The sequence below is a fragment of the Balaenoptera acutorostrata genome, chromosome 3 (assembly GCF_949987535.1).
Source record: "Balaenoptera acutorostrata chromosome 3, mBalAcu1.1, whole genome shotgun sequence".
Lineage (NCBI taxonomy): Eukaryota > Metazoa > Chordata > Mammalia > Artiodactyla > Balaenopteridae > Balaenoptera > Balaenoptera acutorostrata.
The window spans coordinates 140,170,991-140,189,789 of NC_080066.1; the positions used below are offsets into that span (position 1 = coordinate 140,170,991).

The 18,799-nt window shown below is 45.3% G+C and overlaps 1 protein-coding gene and 1 long non-coding RNA gene across 2 annotated transcripts in view; one reads left to right on the plus strand and one right to left on the minus strand.

The window, feature by feature from the left end:
• Positions 1 to 5,084: 5,084 nt before the first annotated feature.
• LOC130707464 (uncharacterized) overlaps positions 5,085 to 18,799 on the minus strand; it is a 139,276-nt gene continuing 125,561 nt past the window's right edge. The window contains exons 3-5 of the long non-coding RNA XR_009007337.1: positions 11,641 to 11,951; positions 10,768 to 10,952; positions 5,085 to 8,378 (exon numbers count right to left, since the gene is read on the minus strand). This is a non-coding gene — a long non-coding RNA (uncharacterized LOC130707464). The remainder of the gene's footprint in view (positions 8,379 to 10,767; positions 10,953 to 11,640; positions 11,952 to 18,799) is intronic.
• On the plus strand, positions 10,041 to 11,934 carry SIX6 (SIX homeobox 6). The gene is made up of 2 exons (XM_007192951.2): positions 10,041 to 10,690; positions 11,766 to 11,934. The coding sequence occupies exons 1-2, from the start codon at positions 10,119 to 10,121 to the stop codon at positions 11,932 to 11,934; spliced, it is 741 nt and encodes a 246-aa protein (XP_007193013.1). The 5' UTR covers positions 10,041 to 10,118.

Below are 18,799 nucleotides of genomic sequence, written 5' to 3' on the forward strand. Positions count from 1 at the left end.
GTGAAACCCCTTGCTGGCCGCTCAGGGCACACTGGGAAAGAGTGGCTATGTAAGACCATAAGAGCCAGTCACAAGGGGTGGAGTGTTGGAGGAAGTCATCAAGAGGACATGACAACCAGCTGACCCATGCACTAGACCCAGGCAATCAGAGGCTCCTCACCTCCTCCCCATCCTTGGAATGAATGTTCTGCCCACCATTCCCACGTGCGAGCCATTTTCATGGATGTAGCCTCAAAAGAGTAAGGTTCTGTTGAGGCCATCTGGACTAAATACATGACTGAACCCAGTTAAGGCCTCTATATAAACTGTAAGATTTGGCAGGCAGACGCAGAGATCTACTTGTCTTGCAGTCAACCAGGACAAGTCTCAGAAATAAGTTCCCTTGGTTGTTAAACCTGCCACCTACCAATCTGGAGTGGTCTGCCTCTTTCTTCAGTCTCTCCCTGCCTCCATGGATGGGGACAGTTTGCAAAACAGCACAATTCCATGAAAACTCCACTGGAATCTGGGGTTGTGAAAAAGACTTGACAAAACTTACCTTAAAGTTGATCTGGAAAAAAATACTCACAAAACAGCCAAAGAATTTTTCTTTAAAAATACTGAAGAAGAACTTGCCCTATCAAATATTAAAATGTATTTGAACGACAGTAGGGGAACCATAGGAATAAATAGACATATCAGTGAAAGAGAACAGAAAGTCCAAAAGAATACCTATGTATACATAGAAATTTAATATGTGATAAAAGTGGAGTTTCATATCTGTGGGAAAAGAATTATCAATCAATAAATAATGGCAGGATTCAGAGGTGGTAAAACTAAACTCTGGGAAATATACAACAGAGGCACTTTTTGGTCTAAAAAATCTCTTAGAGCGCTGGTTTTAATCTCCAGACTGTCTCCAGACCACTTCATTATCTCCAACCTGAATCTCTGCTCATCCCAACAAGTCCTTAAGGCCCAGGTCAAGAGTTTCCCTCTCCTGCATGGTGACACACTCGCTCCTGTCTTCTTCCAGCTGCCCAAGTCTTCTTGGCACCTTAGGCAACCCCACCTGCTTCCACCCTCTTAACATTCTGAGAACAAGCACAGTCTAGACACACCCAGGCCAAGCAAGACTGCCAGAGAAAGAAGAGAACCCAGGCTGTCAGAAGACAAACCCAGGTCTGGAATGGAAGGAGGTTTCCAGGACATTCTGAGGCCTGGGGTGAATTAGCTGAGAAGCAGAAGGGGGAAGAAAAGTCACAAAGAAAAGTTTACACTCTTTTGATTGAAGGAGGAAGGGGCCTAGAAAGGAAATGGGGCCAGGGATGAAAGGGGATGCATTTCTAGTATTGTTGGTCCAGGGAAGGAAAGAAGAAAGGAAGGAAGGAAGGAAGGAAGAAAGGAAGGAAGGGGGGAGGGAGGGAAGGAGGGAGGGAGAAAGAAGAATTAGAAAATGATTTGAAGGGGGAAAAAAACCCTGTTAGAGTCCAAATTTCCATGAGACCTCAAAATAAATCCAGATGGATTAAACTTTTTTTAATCTAGAAAGAGCAGAGAAGAAAATACAGGTTATCTATAACATGGAAGGGACACTGTACTAAGTATAACACCTGAGACAGAAACAGACTTGATCGATCTATGTGAAAATTATAAAAACTATAGGACAAACAACACCATAAAGTGAAAAAGCAGGAAGAAATATTTGCAATATATGACAGGAAAAAATGTATCCTTAATGTTGTAAGAAATACTACAAATGAATAAAAAGGATAAACATCCCAAATCAAGGGATAGAATTGGGAAAATCTCAAAAGAAGAAATACAAATGACCAGTAAATATGTAAAACTGCATAACCTTATTAATAACCAAAGAAATGGCTATTTAGAAAACATGAGAAACCATTTTTCAAATATTTGTTTATTTATTTATTTTTATTTTTGGCTGCGTAGAGTCTTAGTTACGACACATGGGATCTTTCCGTTGTGGTGCGCCGGCTCTTCATTGTGTAGCACAGGCTTTTCTCTAGTTGTCGCGCGCAGGCTCCAGAGAGCATGGGCTCTGTAGTTGCTGCACGCGGGCTTAGTAATTGCAGCGCACGGGCTTAGTTGCCCTGCGGCATGTGGGATCTTAGTTCCCCGACCAGGGATCGAATCCGCGTCCCCTGCATTGGAAGGCGGATTCTTAACCACCGGACCACCAGGGAAGTCCCAAAGAAACCATTTTTCATCTATCAATCTGGCAAAGATTTAAAAGAAGAATAATGGCCAGGGTGTGGGGGGAAATGACACTCACACGGTGTGGGTATAAGTAAAAATTGGTAAAAATCCTTTTGGATGACAATTTGGAAATACATACCACTTTTTAAATATGTAAACCCTTTAACCCATTCATCTTACTTCCAAGAATTTGAAGGAAGAATTGGGCAATACATAAAGATGCTCATTGTTTCATTGTTTATAATGGTGAAAATTTGGAACCAATTTAAACAATCATCAATAGGGACTGGTTAAATAAGTTATGGTATGCATGCTGTGGAATACAGTGCAGCCATTCAAAATGATAACATGTATTTATTATCAGGAAAAATGTTCATAAAATGTTATCATAAAAAAAGAAGGCTATAAACAGTATGGATAATATGACAGCATTTCTGTCAAAAGAAAAAATATCTGTATCTCTGTGTGTAGAAAAAAAAAAGTATATAAGGATATGCACTGAGCACTAATAGTGATTTATCTATGGAATAATGACATTACAAAAAACTTTCACTTTTGACTCCATAAGTATATGGATATTTATTGCAGTGAGCATGTGTTGCTTTTATACAGAGAAAAACAGAAAAGGTATTTCCAGTAGGGGAAAAAATAACACTCCAGATGAGGAAAATTCATGAGAAAAAAAAATCTAAATATCAACAAATGAACCATAGCAGAGGGAAAGAATGGAGAGGAATATGTGTCTGTACGTGTGTGTAATAAGAACAGACTGTCTAGAAGTGTGTGACATAATTGCTAAATAAGTATTTTTAAAACAGAAGGGATACACTACAAGGAAAACTCTAGGTACTACAACATTTCAGAAAACTTTGGGATCGGGGTAATAGAGGAGGAGGAAAGTGGGGAAGTGAAAATACTGTAAAAGTCTAATCCTATTTGGATGGCGAGAACAATGGGGAAAGTAATGCCATGGTAGGAAAAACAGTGCATCTTGATGGGGAAGATATTAAGTGTCCTGTTTATAGACAATAATAGAGTCATATGTAACAATTAAGAGAGCAAGGAAAGGAAAGATAACCATTGATGGACTAGAAAATACTGCAGAACTTCTAAATTATTATTTCAAGGACAAGGATAAAAAGATGGTCAAGCAGAAAGGAGATGAGAGGGGTAGAAAGAAAATTTAACTAAATGAAGGTTAAAATTAGATATTAACATTCCAAAAAAATCAGTTCAGCCCCAAATTTTAATCACTGTGAAGACAAATTCTCTTACATTAATTTCACGAAAACCTAGGAATAATAGGGAAAGTAACAGATAAAATACAAAACAGAAAAAAGAGAGGATTAAAATTCCATAGTGTGAAGGATCTGAGGGGGAAAAAAATCTACTGTTAAAGGAAACATGCACACATTTCTCTGCCTCTTAATTTTTTCTAAACCTACTGTCACTGTTTGCCTATATAATTCCGTGCCAGAGCTTTGCAGCTGGTCCCCACTGGGGCTTAAGCAGACTCCTCTCTGTGTTTCCATTTAAAAGTCTTTATTTCAATAGGTGGGCCTAGAGCATCTGCACTTCCAAAATTACCACACAACTGATCCAAAATGATTGAAACAAAATTGGTTTCAAAAATTGCCTTAGGCTGAAAAGAAGATGAAGGCTAACATTTCAGACCTAAAGAAACATTTATCACAATTCTCTGTCTGTAATAGACTTCTGTGGTTGTAATAGAAATGTTGACAGCTTGTTAATTATAGAAATGCTAGTGAGCATCACTGTTATTCTTTTGAAAGACCTGACAAAAGAGTTCGGAGGCTTTTTTACTTAAACCAAGCCTTACAGCACCTCAAGTCCAATCTCTCCTCCCCAATGAGCCTGAATTCAGTTCCATTTTCCTGCCAGCATACAGTGTGATGACTCAGAGAAAGGTCTTCAATAAACCCAGACTCCAACATTCCCACCCCGCAAAGAAGATAATTGAAGTCCGAGAATCACATTTGAGATTCAAGGACTTTTTAGGGTTTGCAAGGGTACACCATTTGACAAGACCCAGAATAGTTTCAACCTCTCTGAGATCCATGAACTAGCGTGCATCAAACTATGAAAGTCACAGCATCAGGAAATAGCATAGGACCTTACACATGGCAGCCACCAATAAATATTCATGTGTGATTCAGATCCTCACCCTCAAACTCAACGGGAATTATACCATCTTCCTTGGGTAGGGAAAGCAAGGTATGTGATAAATAGAGGATTGCATCTGTGTTTTAAACGTATCTCTGCCACTAACTAGTTGTATAATATGAGCAATCATTTAACCTCTTGGTCTTCGTATTTTATTCACTTGTAAAATGGAGACGGTCTGAGCATTAACTTTCAACCATTGTTGTCTGTCCCACCAGTTACTCAAAGAACATAGACAGAAACAAAACTCCACTTTCCCCAGAGATATTTCTAAATTTATAAGTATTCAGTCACCATAAGTATCAATTACAATAAAGTTTTAAAAGAAACAAAATTACAGTGTACCCTTAGGAAGAGATTTTATTGGTGTGGCCTAGACCTAAGATGAAATTAAAAGGGCACTGATTCCTTTAAAAGTGCTTCAACTCCAAAGTAAACAGAATTTTAGCAGGTTCTGTATGTCTGTGTCTTGTTGATTATTTGGAGCTCCTCTGAAGCAGTGTTTCTTAACAGTGATGCTACTGACATTTTTGGTTGGGGGTGGGGGCTGCTGTGGTGATTCGCTGTAAGATGTTTAGCGGCATCTCTGCCTCCATGCATTCAGTGCCAGTTGTGACAACCAACAATGTCTTCAGACATTGCCAAATGTCCCCTGGAAGGAGGGGGTATAATTGCCCTCCTGAGATTTGCTACTTTGAAGGGTAAGATGTCATGAAAATTATATTTTTAATATAATTCTTTAAAAGCATTTTCTGTTAATGAACTGGATTAATGCAGAATTTAAGGTATTTATTGGAGGCTAATGTTTCTATTTGATTTTACACTACTTGGAAGGAAATGATCATTTATTACACATATAATACACGTAATTAATGCATATATATGACATACAATACATAAAATCGAATGTGAATAATGTTTGACTCATGCCAGAAGACATAAACAAATTTACACTCTTTCACGTCATTGAATTATAAGGTGTCTAGGTGTATTTTAGAAAGATACTTTGATCTTAGATTTGAAAATGGTCAAAAATAACCTGCTAGTGGAAAAAAACAAGGTTCTAGTAGAGAATTATGAATTAATTATTCTTTCAGTCATTCAACTAATGTTTCATTACTGATAATAAAGTGTTTATAAATGACATGCTGGTTACATTTTTAAGAGTTAATCCTTCACATAAGAACCCATTGATACATAGCCCTAAGCAAGCTATGCTGTGGTGTGGTTAGCCCTCTGAAGATTTAGACTTACCCTCACAGAAGCAGAAGAGAGAGAGAAAAGTGAATTTAAAACCATAGTTTAAATAAGGGGTATAATTTGCAATATAGTCTTTGGCTTAAATACAGATTATCATCCAAATGCCTAGAAGCAGCCACAAACTGGAGGTCAAAACAAAGTTACATAGTCAGCCTAACATTTTAAAAAACCATTACTGCTAATTAACCAATACTTTCAAATGGTACATTTCCTCACATTTAAACTTATAAACATTTCCTCCAATTAACAACACAAGCAATTTTGCATCATTTAAAAAATAGATGGTAAATAATTTTGCAAATAATAACAAAAATATCTAATCTATTAAAATTAGATCAATATTTTGATTGTAATACTTTTTTGCCAGTTAATTTTACAGCACCAAGAAATCTACAAAACATTTCTCAAAGAGGCATCTCTGTTCTTTGTTACAAGGTGCATACATACAGTCAGGGGAAGAATGCATGAAAGACAGCAATCTATCTTGGGAACTTATTAGGATAGTTGGTACTTTAAAACTAGGATATTGAATTAATTTCATAATCTGAAGAGCTGGACCACCAAATTCATAAACAAATATATATCTATATTTATACAGTGTCATCTAAAAATCAGAATTCTAAATTCATGAATAAATGAGAGTGTGAAATTTTAATACTGTAATTTCAAAGGCAGTAAAACACCTTTCTAATCTTGGATTTTTTTTTTTTTACATTATTCTCACCTATTCACAACACATGGCTTTGAGGCCCAGGAAACGAAAACAAAGATCTCTCCCCCCAAAGTCAAAATGGACATACACAAAAGGCTGGGACCTCATTGTCTTCCAGTCTGTGACTCTCACATGCAGCACAAACGTCTTTGTCAAGGAGTTCAGATGCATTCAATTACGATATCTTTAAAATCCCTGACTATGGGAATTGTATAGGAAAGAAAACAAAGACACATCATTTATTTTATGGCTTGATTTAGGAGAAGTCAAAGAAAAGAAAGACAAAACAAGACCAGAGACTGGAAACTAGACATAAGAATGTATTGACCTCTACAAAGTGCTCTCCACTGGCAAATCTTTCAGCAGAGTGTAACCTGGGCTCCAAGTGTCCCTCTACTCTAGAGAGCAAAATCAGAAGGGGCAAAACGAAGGGAGAGATTGATATGTGCAAGAAGTCCTAGACTGAACTCAAGATTTCTGGTATGAACCTCACAACTCCCTGGAGGCACTTTGCCCTGGTGCCTCTGCAATGAACAATTAGACACAATTTTTCCTGGGAGGGCATTGTCTTCTACCCGCTTTTTCTCCATAAAATAAAAGTCTTGAGTTTGCAGAAAGAATAGCCATCTAGGTATTCCCAGTGAGAATCCAAGGCCTCCCAAATCTACTAGTAGCTGCAAACCAACCACAGAAAGTTGCAAACCTGCCCAGATGGGCCGAGGCCAAAGGCTGCCGCTGCGCTTTCCAGGTTACCTGGTCAAACACATAAGAAAAATGAAGTCGGGTGTAGCGAGTTGTCTGCCAGGTTGGCGCAACGTTCCAAAATTGGTAAAAATCTATCCCTCCGTAAAATTAAGAAAAACTCCAGCCTTCGCCTGGCAAACCCGGAAAAGTGCGCTTCAGCCGTGGGGTGGGGGGCCATCTTCTTCACAGTGGAATTATCTCTAAGGAAATCCTCGAAGCTCCTCATTCTCAGGGACGGGGGCTCACAAATTTCTTCCCTTTGTCCCTTCCCAGAGTGAAGCTGATGAATGAATGTGCTACCTCAGTGTGCCTTGGAGAAGTTTATTTCCCTTGAGTTGATAAAATTAAGCCAAGCCCCCTGCGATGGTGAAGATAGGATATCCTGACAGTAGACTCAGGCCTCTAGACAACTCTCAGAACCCGCCCGCCCCGGCGCCCAGACACAGCGTCCGGCGGGGTTCGGACTCGGCGGCGGCAGCAGCCAGCGCCCTTTTCCCGCGATTCCACCAAGGCCAACCTAGGCTTTTGGTCTCAGTCACCGGAGAGCCCCAGACACGCAGAAGCCAAAGGGGACATCTGGAAATAAACATTCCCATTTCTTGCATAGGGCACCTAGACTCGGAAAATTACACGACTTACTTAGGGTAAGAAGCCGGAATTGACCACTTTCAAATTGTGCAGCAAAAAGGCGTGCGGAGGCGCGGTCCCCTGGGGCACCGACAACGTCTCACCTCTGGCGGCTAGGAGCCGAGGTTGGGGGTCCCCTCTGCGCTCGAGGGCTGTAAGGTCCCGCGGACCCGCGGCTGCTTCTGCTCGCGGAGGGCAATCAAGAAGCTATTGGGCTAGGGAGAGCCCATAGGGGAGACACCCCGAGAGGGAAAATTCGGAAACCTCTGCAAACTGGAGCAAGGGGGTGCTTTCCTTCCTTGGCCAGGGGTGCCGGGAACGCAACCCTCCTGGGGTCCCTCTTCACCCCTTCCCGCCTGCCGGGTTTTCTACACCGTGCATTGTTGGCCCTCGTTTGCGATGTTTCTCACTAAAAGTTGTCCTTGAGGCGGATTCGGAAGTCTTCTCAAGCTAGAGAGGGTTTGTGCTTCGACATTATCTTCATCACCCTCTCCATTTTGCCTCTGCCTGTCGCATTTCATGAAAATAAGCTCTTAGAAAAGAAAGTCTCTCCGTTGAGGCGGCAGCAAACTCACAGAAATGATGTAAATGGTTGCAGGGCTTTTTTCTTCCTCTCTGCTATTTTTTTTTTTTTTGAGTGAACTGTGAAGATCTGTGAAAATAATATCAGCGTTTTCCATCAGAATGAGCTTTGCCCTGCATTCAGGCGTAGCATGATCTGACCCGACACCTCCAACCATCTGTGCTATCTATCTGCCTTCTGATTTACCAGAGCTGTACAAGCCACATACAAATTGTACTTGATACTAAAGAAAAGACAGCCCGGCCCAGTCCAGTTCGGGGGCGAACATTCTCATCTGATTCCTTTCTGGGGATAGGACCTCCAAAGATATTTTTCCTGGCGTTTTCGTTGGACTCCCCTCTTCCAATTATTTTCTTCAACCTAAATAAACCCCTATCAAAAGCCCAGGTGATATCGTAGTTACTTTTGACCTAGGTCTCAGAAAACGGTATGATGAGAATGTCAACTGAGAATCAATAAAGTTGCCAATTCAACTGCTGGCCCCAAGGCAGAGCCGCCAAGAAGGCCCTTTCTCTCTTCGGGAGGGGTCAGGGCTCAGGGGTTTAAGAAGTGCTTTCTACACCCCCTTCTCTATTGGTGTGGTCCCCCCTTCTCTATTTTACTTTTATTGAATTACTTTTGGGTCCAAAGGCCAAGGTTAGAGTTTCTATCCCCAGCTCAAGAGTTAAATATTCTAACACAGGGTATGGCAAAATTAGCCTGCAAGAAGAGCAAATCGATACTTCTTTAAAAAGGTCTTTGAAACAAGCTTTTAAGTTGCTGTCCTGACCTACCAGTGACTTCTCACTCTAGATGTGGCTATGCTGCACATTTGTTGAAGTCCATTAAACTGGGGAGAAAAAACTGAAAAGTATAAACTTGGGGTCTGCGGCGCCGCTTTTGTTGCAAGTGTTTTACTTCATGGTCAGCACCTGTGTTATCAAGAATGCGAGTGTCCTAGCTCGTATTTTAAATATCAGGAGACTTTTGAAGGTGATGGGGGTAGAGTCCAAACTGACCTCTTCTACAGATCCCGGGTCCTGTTCCTTCTGCTTCACATTCGATTCCCACTCGGCTGCTTTGGCAGCCGGCAAGGCATGCAGGGATGGGTGCTGGCAAGAAGAGAGGTGATCCACTTCCCCTCCCTCCCCATTCGTGCTCTCCCTCAAGGTTTTCTGTTTCGTTACAACTAAACTTGGTGAGTTCTCTTGGAGGATTTCGATTTGGCCCAGTCCTCTTTGTCCTCTGCAGGCCTCTTGACCCAGGCAGCGTCTCGCCCCAAAGTGGACTTCTGTAGCATCACTGCCTCTTGGGGGGGTGGCGCTGGGGCAGGGTTGCGGGGGAAGAGAGAGGAACAAGGCTGGGGGTGGTAGTGAAACGCTGCGGCTCTCGCCCGTCTTTTCCTCCTCCAAGTTCTGCAAAATACTAAATCTACCGGAGAACGGCGGGCGCTGTCGAGGGCGGGGAGGTGCTGAAATGGCCGGGGCGCTCCGGTCGCAGTCTTGATTGGCAGAGCCGGCCAGTGACTGACAGGGGGTCTCCATGGCGCCCGCGCCGCCAATCCGCCCACCCCAGTAGCGGCGCCCGCTAGCTGGCCTGCGTGTCCTAACGGAGCCGAGCCGAACCCGAGCTGCGGAGCCGGCACCTCCTCCAATCCCTTCCGCTCTCTCGCTCCCCGCGGTTGCGCCGCCGCCGCTGCCCCGGCCGTGCGTCCTGGTGGCCCCGAGCCGCTCCACCAAGGAGAGTCTGGCGCACCCGGCAGCGCCCGCGGGCATCTGCTGCGTGTCCCGCTGCGGACTCGGCGCCTCCGCTGCCGCCGGCACTGCCTCGATGTTCCAGCTGCCTATCTTGAATTTCAGTCCCCAGCAAGTGGCCGGGGTATGTGAGACTCTAGAGGAGAGCGGCGACGTGGAGCGCCTGGGTCGCTTCCTCTGGTCGCTGCCTGTGGCCCCTGCGGCCTGCGAGGCGCTCAACAAGAATGAATCCGTGCTGCGCGCGAGAGCCATCGTGGCCTTCCACGGTGGCAACTACCGCGAGCTCTACCATATCCTGGAAAACCACAAGTTCACCAAGGAGTCGCACGCCAAACTGCAGGCGCTGTGGCTCGAAGCGCATTACCAGGAGGCTGAGAAGCTGCGAGGACGGCCCTTGGGGCCAGTAGACAAGTACCGCGTGAGGAAGAAGTTCCCGCTGCCACGCACCATCTGGGATGGCGAACAGAAGACACACTGCTTCAAGGAGCGCACGCGGCATCTGCTTCGGGAATGGTACCTGCAGGACCCATACCCCAACCCCAGCAAAAAGCGTGAGCTCGCCCAGGCAACCGGACTGACCCCTACGCAGGTGGGCAACTGGTTCAAAAACCGCCGACAAAGGGACCGGGCGGCTGCAGCCAAGAACAGGTCGGTACCTAAAGGCCTTCTCCGAGCCTTGAACTCACCAGGGAGGGAGTGGGTGACCGCACCCCCAGCGCCCTTACCCAAGGCCTGGAGACTTGGATTTCGCAGGAATTGGGATGGGATTGAGGTCTTCGGTTTTGAGCCCACTGCGTTCTGGGATCCTGGGTCGGGGATTCCTTCCGGGCTTTTGATTCCCCACCCTTTCTTTTTGGTTCTCGGTGCCTGGGGGTCGCTCCAGCAGCTGGTTCCAGTCACCAAACCAAGACTACATTGAGAGGGAGAAAGAAAGAAAAATTAAAATCCCATAAACAATTACAGACCCCAAGGCCCAAAGCTAATTCTTGTCAGCCTGGGCCCAGGCTCCTATTATTAAGTGAAGCCTGGCTTATTAGCAGTGTGGCAGTTTAGTGTTGTCATTTTTAAAGCCCAGATGCATCCTTCTCTAATGCTTTGAAATTTCTAACTTATGTCTGTAAGAAGTGGAAAGTCGAGTTCTACTCTTCCCACGTGTGGGCAGCCCTGTCTCAAAACAGCAAACTAGTTGGCAGAGGTTTTTCATTCCCCAGCATGTGGCTCTCAATCAGCCAAGTATTTTGACCAAGAACCCAGCCTTTTCTCCCAGGTCCAAAGCCTCTGTGCAACCGTCAGGCCGCCCTTTTTGCCGGCCTCGGGGGCACTCACACAGGAGTATGCCCTAGGCAGACGCAGGCTGGGAAAGGGGTCTCCTGTCCCAGAGCCTGATCTCTCCTTGTCACCCACACCTCATTTATCCTGAGAGCATTGTAAATCTCCCAAAGGTGACCAACACCAGGAACGACCTTGCGAGCACAGCATCCCAAAAATCGGGGAGATAGGGAGCCAAGAAAGGACTAAGGAGGAGGATGGGGCAACCTCAGGGCTCCACCGAACAGCCGCCGCACGCCTCCTGCCCGGCCTCTGTTGCCTCGTCTTACCCGCTTTAAATGCCCGGGTCTGAGGGAGAGTCGCTGACTGCTGGGCTTAAGGGACGTGGACCGGGGGACGGGGGTACCGGCGGCTATGTTACACACAGTGACTCGTTTCCTTTCCTTCCCCGTAGGCTTCAGCAGCAGGTCCTGTCGCAGGGCTCCGGCCGGGCGCTAAGGGCCGAGGAAGAGGTCACGCACGAGGTGCTGGGCACTGCCGCCAGCCCGGCCGCCAGCCTATCCAGCAAGGCAGCCACTTCGGCCATCTCCATCACGTCCAGCGACAGCGAGTGCGACATCTGAGCCGCCCACCCAGCACGCTCAGAAACAGAATTCGGTGTAAAAAGCGAGACAAACAACATGAAGGAGAGAGAAAGGACGAGAGACCAAGCAACCCAGCGCTTGCGAATCCAGGTGGCCAGGGACCCGCGGGCTCGGGTTGCCGTGTCTGCCCCGCGGCCTGACCCGCTCCACTGGCGCCCTCCGGCTGCTACCACAGGGGCCCGCGGTGAGGCCAGACCCAGTTCCACGTTCTCCTTGCTTTGCTTTTTCCCAAGGATTTTGCTGCAAAGATGCCTCCGGAACCCAAACTGCACGCTGAGAGCCTGCCCTGAATCTCCCGTGGGTATTTCACGTCGAAAGGACGCTGTTACATATGTATAACTTTTGCTTTAAAGTTTTTTTTAACAAAACATATATATGTTGTTTATTTACTTATTTAAGAGACTGCATGGTAGGTTTCTCTGTATCGAGAGAACTTGCTGTTTCTAAAGGTGCAGGGTGAAGCCGATGGGTTCTGTATGAAGAAGCCAAACAATAAAAACCTGGTGAGCAACCTTTCTTAATTAAGAGAGCTGCTCTCAGATTCCTAAAAAGAAAACAGAGAGACCTTTCTCTTGGGACCCCAGGTAGGGGTCCTTGTGCAAATGGTCTCAGGAGAGTCTTCTCTGTATCTTTTGCCTTTTCTGATGTCTCCTGGTATACTTTTAAAACAGCCCAAGGTAGGTCCATAACCACTTCCTTGTCAAATTGTATGCATGTGTGTATGTATGTACATACATATGCGTGCATGTGTGATATATTTAAACCTAGTAATTGGCAACATGGTCATCCCCTATAAGGCAACTCCCCGCATCCCCAGCACAGATAACTAACTATGGCTTGTCCACTTGATACTCACTCGGCTTTCAGGAACAATTTTGGAAGCCAAACTCTGGAACTCAATAGTGAGTCCTATTTTATAAAAGTACAAGACTACTCCAACAGAGGCTCTGCAATGAGAAAGGTTTTCCATCTCCTTTGAGGCCCCCCACCCAAAAGCAGTAGGTACCCATAATCATGCAAGTGAGCACATACTGCATTTAGTATTGAACTTGTACTAAAATAAGACAAAAGAAGATAGGACAGGTTGTAATAACTAGACTAGCATCTTCTCAACGCAGAAGCAGGTTTTAATCAAATGCATTGTTTTCAACAGAACGGATACTGAGATGGGGGTAAGGATGTAATCATGTCACATAGTGAGGTCAAATAGAAGGCTGCAGAGAAAGGACTGGCATTTAAAAAATCTGATCGTTGTATTGAACATGAAACAAGTTATCTAGAGCCTCATTGTCCTGTAATGGCCTCTATTAAAAATATCAAATATTCTCAGGATTAAATTTGTCCTCCCAAAGTGTGCAGGTGCACACAGGCACATAGACACACACATACCAAAAACAAAACAAAACAAAACAAACCACCTACTGTCCTAGCACTAAAAAAGTAAATGCTACCTGGAAGAGTCTCTAAGCTTTTTCCTAGTGAAATGGATTGCATATTATAAAATTTGACATTGATCTTTAAATCACTTGAGCTGAACTTCCTCCTGGAGCACCCACCCTCACTTCCGCCGTTGGACTTCTTTCAATTTGCCTCTCTGTCCTTAGCAGATGCTCTTTGGTTCAGAAGCCTGCTAACTTATTTGGGTAGAAGTGCCAATGTGCAAACCAAACAAAAATAAGTGAAGTCATGGAAGACAAAAAGCAGTCAAATGGCAAGATATACGGGGAAAGCCCAGGACATGAATAAGAGTTGATTTTTAGTTTCTAAATCACTTAAACAGATTTGGCCTCGTTTGGGCTTTATAAATGGTTGTCTTTGTATACCAGGGCCCTTATCCAGAGAACTGTTGACAATCAAAACTCTCTTGCACAAGAGCTCTACATGGAAGGAGTGGGGAAGTCTTTGTGATCAAGCTGGTGTTCTTCCGGAAAGCAACCAAATGCCCTTCTGTGGGTCCTGAAAGGCTAGGATGGTAGAGCTTCCTCACGGCTCTATTTTATTTCCTAGAGCCCCTGGTACTTCCTAGAATGCCAAGAAGCAGGACCAGGACTCCAAAGAGAAGGGAGGCGTCTAGACTACAAAATTTAAAGAGGCATTCACTCTCAAGGTCAAGCAAGTGCACAGCATCTGGGAGTGAGTACCTCCTTAAATTTTGCACTCTAGGTGCCTCCCTTGCCTCACCCTAGTCCTGAATCTGCTAAGGAGTATTGTACTTCAAAGAAAAATCAATAGATTTCCAGTCTTGTTCCCCAGCAGACTCCATCCTAACTACACAGCTGTCTAGACCAGCATTTGGAGAAAATAGCTGACAAATTTTCTCTCTTAAGCTGATGCTTCCAGGTCTAAGAGGGAAGGAAAAGGACTAATTAGTGGAACGATGTGAAGGAATTTAAGATTCTAAAAATCCCACGCCACTCGGCAGTTCAAATGATGCCTAAAAGCAGAAGGAAGTGTCCATTCTGCATTCTCAAGGGGGAAAGAAAGGGGGGGTAACATAACATAAACATAGTTCTTAGCAAGAACTAAACTTTCTTTTTACAAATAATTTTAAAATAATGCTTAATTGTGCGGCAAAAAAGAGAAGGCCAAACAGTGATGGAGGATTTTTCTTCCTGCTTTGGTGAAAGCCTTTAAAGTACATCTAATTTGCTTAAAGTAACATGCTGCCTAAGGGTTACATTATAAAGTAACTATTCTGTTTCACCAATTTGTTGATTTATTTATATAATTTCACTTTAGCATCTTAAGAGGTGACACATTATTTAAAAGATTTTTTTAAAATGTTTATCTGAAACCTGGTGGCACCTAACTGTGAATAATCATTCTTTGTGAATAATCAATTCATTGATGATTACTTGTTGGAAATTGGTCTAAATCTCCACGCAGATTTACTTTAATTGGTCCAAATCTTCCCATGGACAGGTATTGTAAAGTTTTTCGTTTTCTTTTTAAGACATTTTTTCCTTATCAGCTTTATCCTGGTCTAGAAAGGGGTTTTTTGTTGTTGTTGTTGTTGTTGTTGTTGTTTTTAATTCCAGTTAGCTGCACTGCTGAAGGTTTCTGAATCTGGAGAAATACTTATGATGATGGGTTTATTTTCATTCTTTTCTTAAAATTCATTTCCTATAACAATTTCCCCAAAAGCAGTTACTGCAGCACAGTAGAAAGAAGCTGCATTTTTACATTTCAACAGATCTGACCAGTGTGAGGATTTAACCCTCAGCCCCAGCTCGGGCTCCTTTACGGGTAATAAATATTTCAACCACCCGCCAGTTAAACCAAAAGCGCGACAGCTCCTGCGCCCCAAATGCCGCAGTTCCTCTGTCCTCCACTTTAATGACCCACTCGGCTTCCACGGCCGCCCTCGTACCTCATCCCACCCCCACTCCCCGCGCCGCCTTTCCCAACACCAGTTTGTTTATAAAAATCTGGGAGGGAGGGGATGAGAGGCTGGGGGTGGGGGAGGACTTGCTCTTTGTTTACATTAAACAAATGACAGGCAAAGAGCTCAAGCAAAATCTTCCTTGACCTCGTTCCTTCTCCCCAATTTTAACAAAAAGGAAAAAAAATATTGTATCCAACGACAGAGTGAATGGGGCGGGAGGAGAAGAGAAGCAGCTTTTCGCTCTATTCAGCCGGGACGCGGGAGCGCCGACGATTTCCGCTCCTATTGTGAGGCGGGGCCGGGGGTCGGTGGTGAATGGGGGGGTGGTCCGCCGAGCGGCCCGCGGGGCTGTCAGGCGGCTCAACGTAATCAGGGCTAATGACGGTGGCCGGGCGCTCCGCGGGACAATGCGCGGGGCCGCGGGGTTTTGTCGGTCTGAATGGCTAATAGGTTTGCCTGGGGGCTGCGAGGGGGGCAGTGTCGGGAGGAGGAAGCGGCGAGGAGAGAAGGAGTCATTGTCCGCGAACTGGCCCGGGCGCCGAGGCGCGTCCCTCTGCCGCGCGGCCGCCCCCATGCCCGGAGCAGCCGACGGGAAGGCCGCGGCGGGGAGGCCCCCTGGAGGCCTGCTGGGAAATGGCGGCCGGAGCGGTGGGCGCGTGGGTCTCCTAGGGGAGGCAGCCTAGAGCGAGGAAGTGGAGCCCGAACTTTGCTCCCCAGGAGAAGCCTAGAGTGGGCCCGCAGTACCCGGGAAGGTGGGTCCTTCCTCCAGGCTCCGGATCGCGACTCTGTGAGGTGACAACTCCACACACCCACCTTTTCCGTCCGGCGCCCTGGGAGCTCTCAGACGTGTAGGCCTCGAGCCACTCCTATTGTTAGACTGCCTGACATACATATCGAAGAAAGAAACCTCTCAAAATCGGGGGGTGGGAGGGGTGGGGAAGAATTAAATAAAAACCAAGGTGAGGGGATAAACACCCACAGGTGCACTCTGGCAGCAGCTGAGGCGCTCGCCCGCCCTCGAGCCTCTGACAGCGCGGCAGCTCGTGAGCCTAGAGCGGGAGGAGGCGGCGAGCGCCGCAGGACTGTCGCGCGGGTCTGGGCCTGCGCAAGTTGCTGCCGCGTGCGTCGGGCCCGTGCGCAAGGGGCCTGCGCAGGCGGCCCGCGAGCGTCGGGCCTGGACACGCCGCCCAGAGCAGCTTGGCGTGGCCGGGGAGGAAAGTAGAATTTGCCACCGCCGTCTCTCGGCGGCTCCCAGCTAGTCTCCGAGCAGGGACGGGAGAGCAGGGGGGCGCCAGGCTCAGGAAGCGGGATTTGCGCACCCGGCAGATCCACAGGGTTAGCCGTCGGGGTGGGGACCCAGAGCAGGGCTCCCTGAGAACCAAATGTCCGCGACCGCACAATTAAACTCTGGCAGGCCGCCACCGGAGCCCCCTTCTTTTGCAAACTTGGCCGCTTTCGTTTCAGCTCTTAGAAATCTCCTCAGGCTAGATCTTGCCTCGCAGCCCTACTTGCTAGGATTTATAGCCCCAAACTTCTTTAGACGTACCCTACCGTGAGGGATCGAACTCCTTGTCTGGAGACAAAAGGGTGTAAGGGCGATCCCAGGGCAGAACAAGCTGTTTCACGCCTCAGTGCCTCTCTTCTAGCTGTTTCCGCTTGCCCAGTAGTTTCCTCTGCCCAGAACGTCGCCCCCTACCTCGATGGCTAACCTGTCAATCCATCAGTCCTGCCCCTCCTCGAAGGAGTCTTTCTTGAATCACTGGGCTCCCCACAGAGACTTTTCCACTTCCTTTTTAATGCTGCCGCCATACCTTATCTAAACGTCTGTTTTAAAGTTCGTAATACATTTGTGCATTTATTTATCTGTATGTTTGACTCACCCATCCCCCCCCACCAGAGTGTAAGCTCCTTAAGGGCAAGGACTGAATCTTACTCATCTGTATATTCCCAGCGCCTCGCCTAAGTAGTAGGTGCTCAATAAATACATATATATATATATATATATACATACATATATATATATATATATATATATATATATATATAAAATATTTGGTTTCTGTCCTTGGTTCCAGAAACGGTTTCAGAGCAATAAAGGTGAAACAGGTGTCTTTTTTTTTTTTTTGGCTGTGTTGGCTCTTCGTTGCTATGCGGGCTTTCTCTAGCTGCAGCGAGTGGTAGGCTACTCTTCCTTGCGGTGTGCTGGCTTCTCATTGCAGTGGCTTCTATTGTTGCAGAGCACCGGCTCTAGGTGCCCGGGCTTCAGTAGTTGTGGCACGCGGGCTTAGTTGCTCCGTGGCATGCGGGATCTTCCCCGACCAGAGCTGGGCCGTGTCCCCCGCATTGGCAGGCGCATTCTTAACCACTGCGCCACCAGGGAAGCCCTCAATAAATATTTTCAAATTGAATGAATTAATGGATCTTCCTTGAAGCCCTCTGTGTTCTGAATTAATGGAGGAGTTTTGGCAGCTCTGTGCTCATTTGAACAGCAAAGATGACTTATGTTGACGGGACCCAAAGTTCACTTGAATCCTCCTAGCTCAGGTTAATGGCTCGTACCTACTTCTCAGGTTCTCTGGGATGATTCTCCCTTTAGACATACAGTTTTTCAGAATCCTGTGGTTTTGGGTTCATAACATGAACATTATCTTCTCACAAACATATTTTCCCAAATAGAAAGGTACAAGTCATTCCCTTAGGTTTTGAAAACTCTAGCTGTTACACTCTGAACCCTGTAAAATATAATTCCTAATAGTTTTTGTCTATGATAAGATGATAGAAGTTTCCCCTTCCAAAATAACACCTCCCTTCTTCTCTCTTTCTCTCTCATTCCCTCCCCAATTTTAGTTTTGACCTACAAATTAAAAAGTAAATACACACAAAAAATCACAAATCAGACGAGGTGTCCAATTTTGAAAGTGTGTTGGCATTCCACCCCACGCTTAGGCTAACCTGGGGGATGAGGTAGGGGGCAGAGTTTTCATTAAAATCGTAAATCACAAAAGCCCTGTGAATAACTACTGGCTACCAAACTCATCTCAATTTTAAAATTTAATGGAAAGAAGCAAGTGAACCGTGTGTAATTTTGAATTCTGATAAAATATATATAAAGCTGCCAAGAGGAAAGTCATTTTAGTCTGGTACTGTCAATCTGCAACCTGAGAATGTTGGTTTCCTTTTTTTTTTTTTTTCCTGGATGAAGAGATTAATCTTGAATTTTCTAGCATGAAATCAAATATCTGAGTTCAGGTGGTACATTTTTTTTTTCTGTATTTAACATCTTTATTGGAGTATAATTGCTTTACAGTGTTGTGAGGTGGTGCATATTAAACTGATATATGAAAAGCGTGGTTGGTGGTAAACTAGTTTATTGTGCATCTCAAATATTTTCAGATATTTAAAATTCCTAATAAAGATTTGTCCATTTAAATCATATTTTATGTTTAAATTAAGCACCAT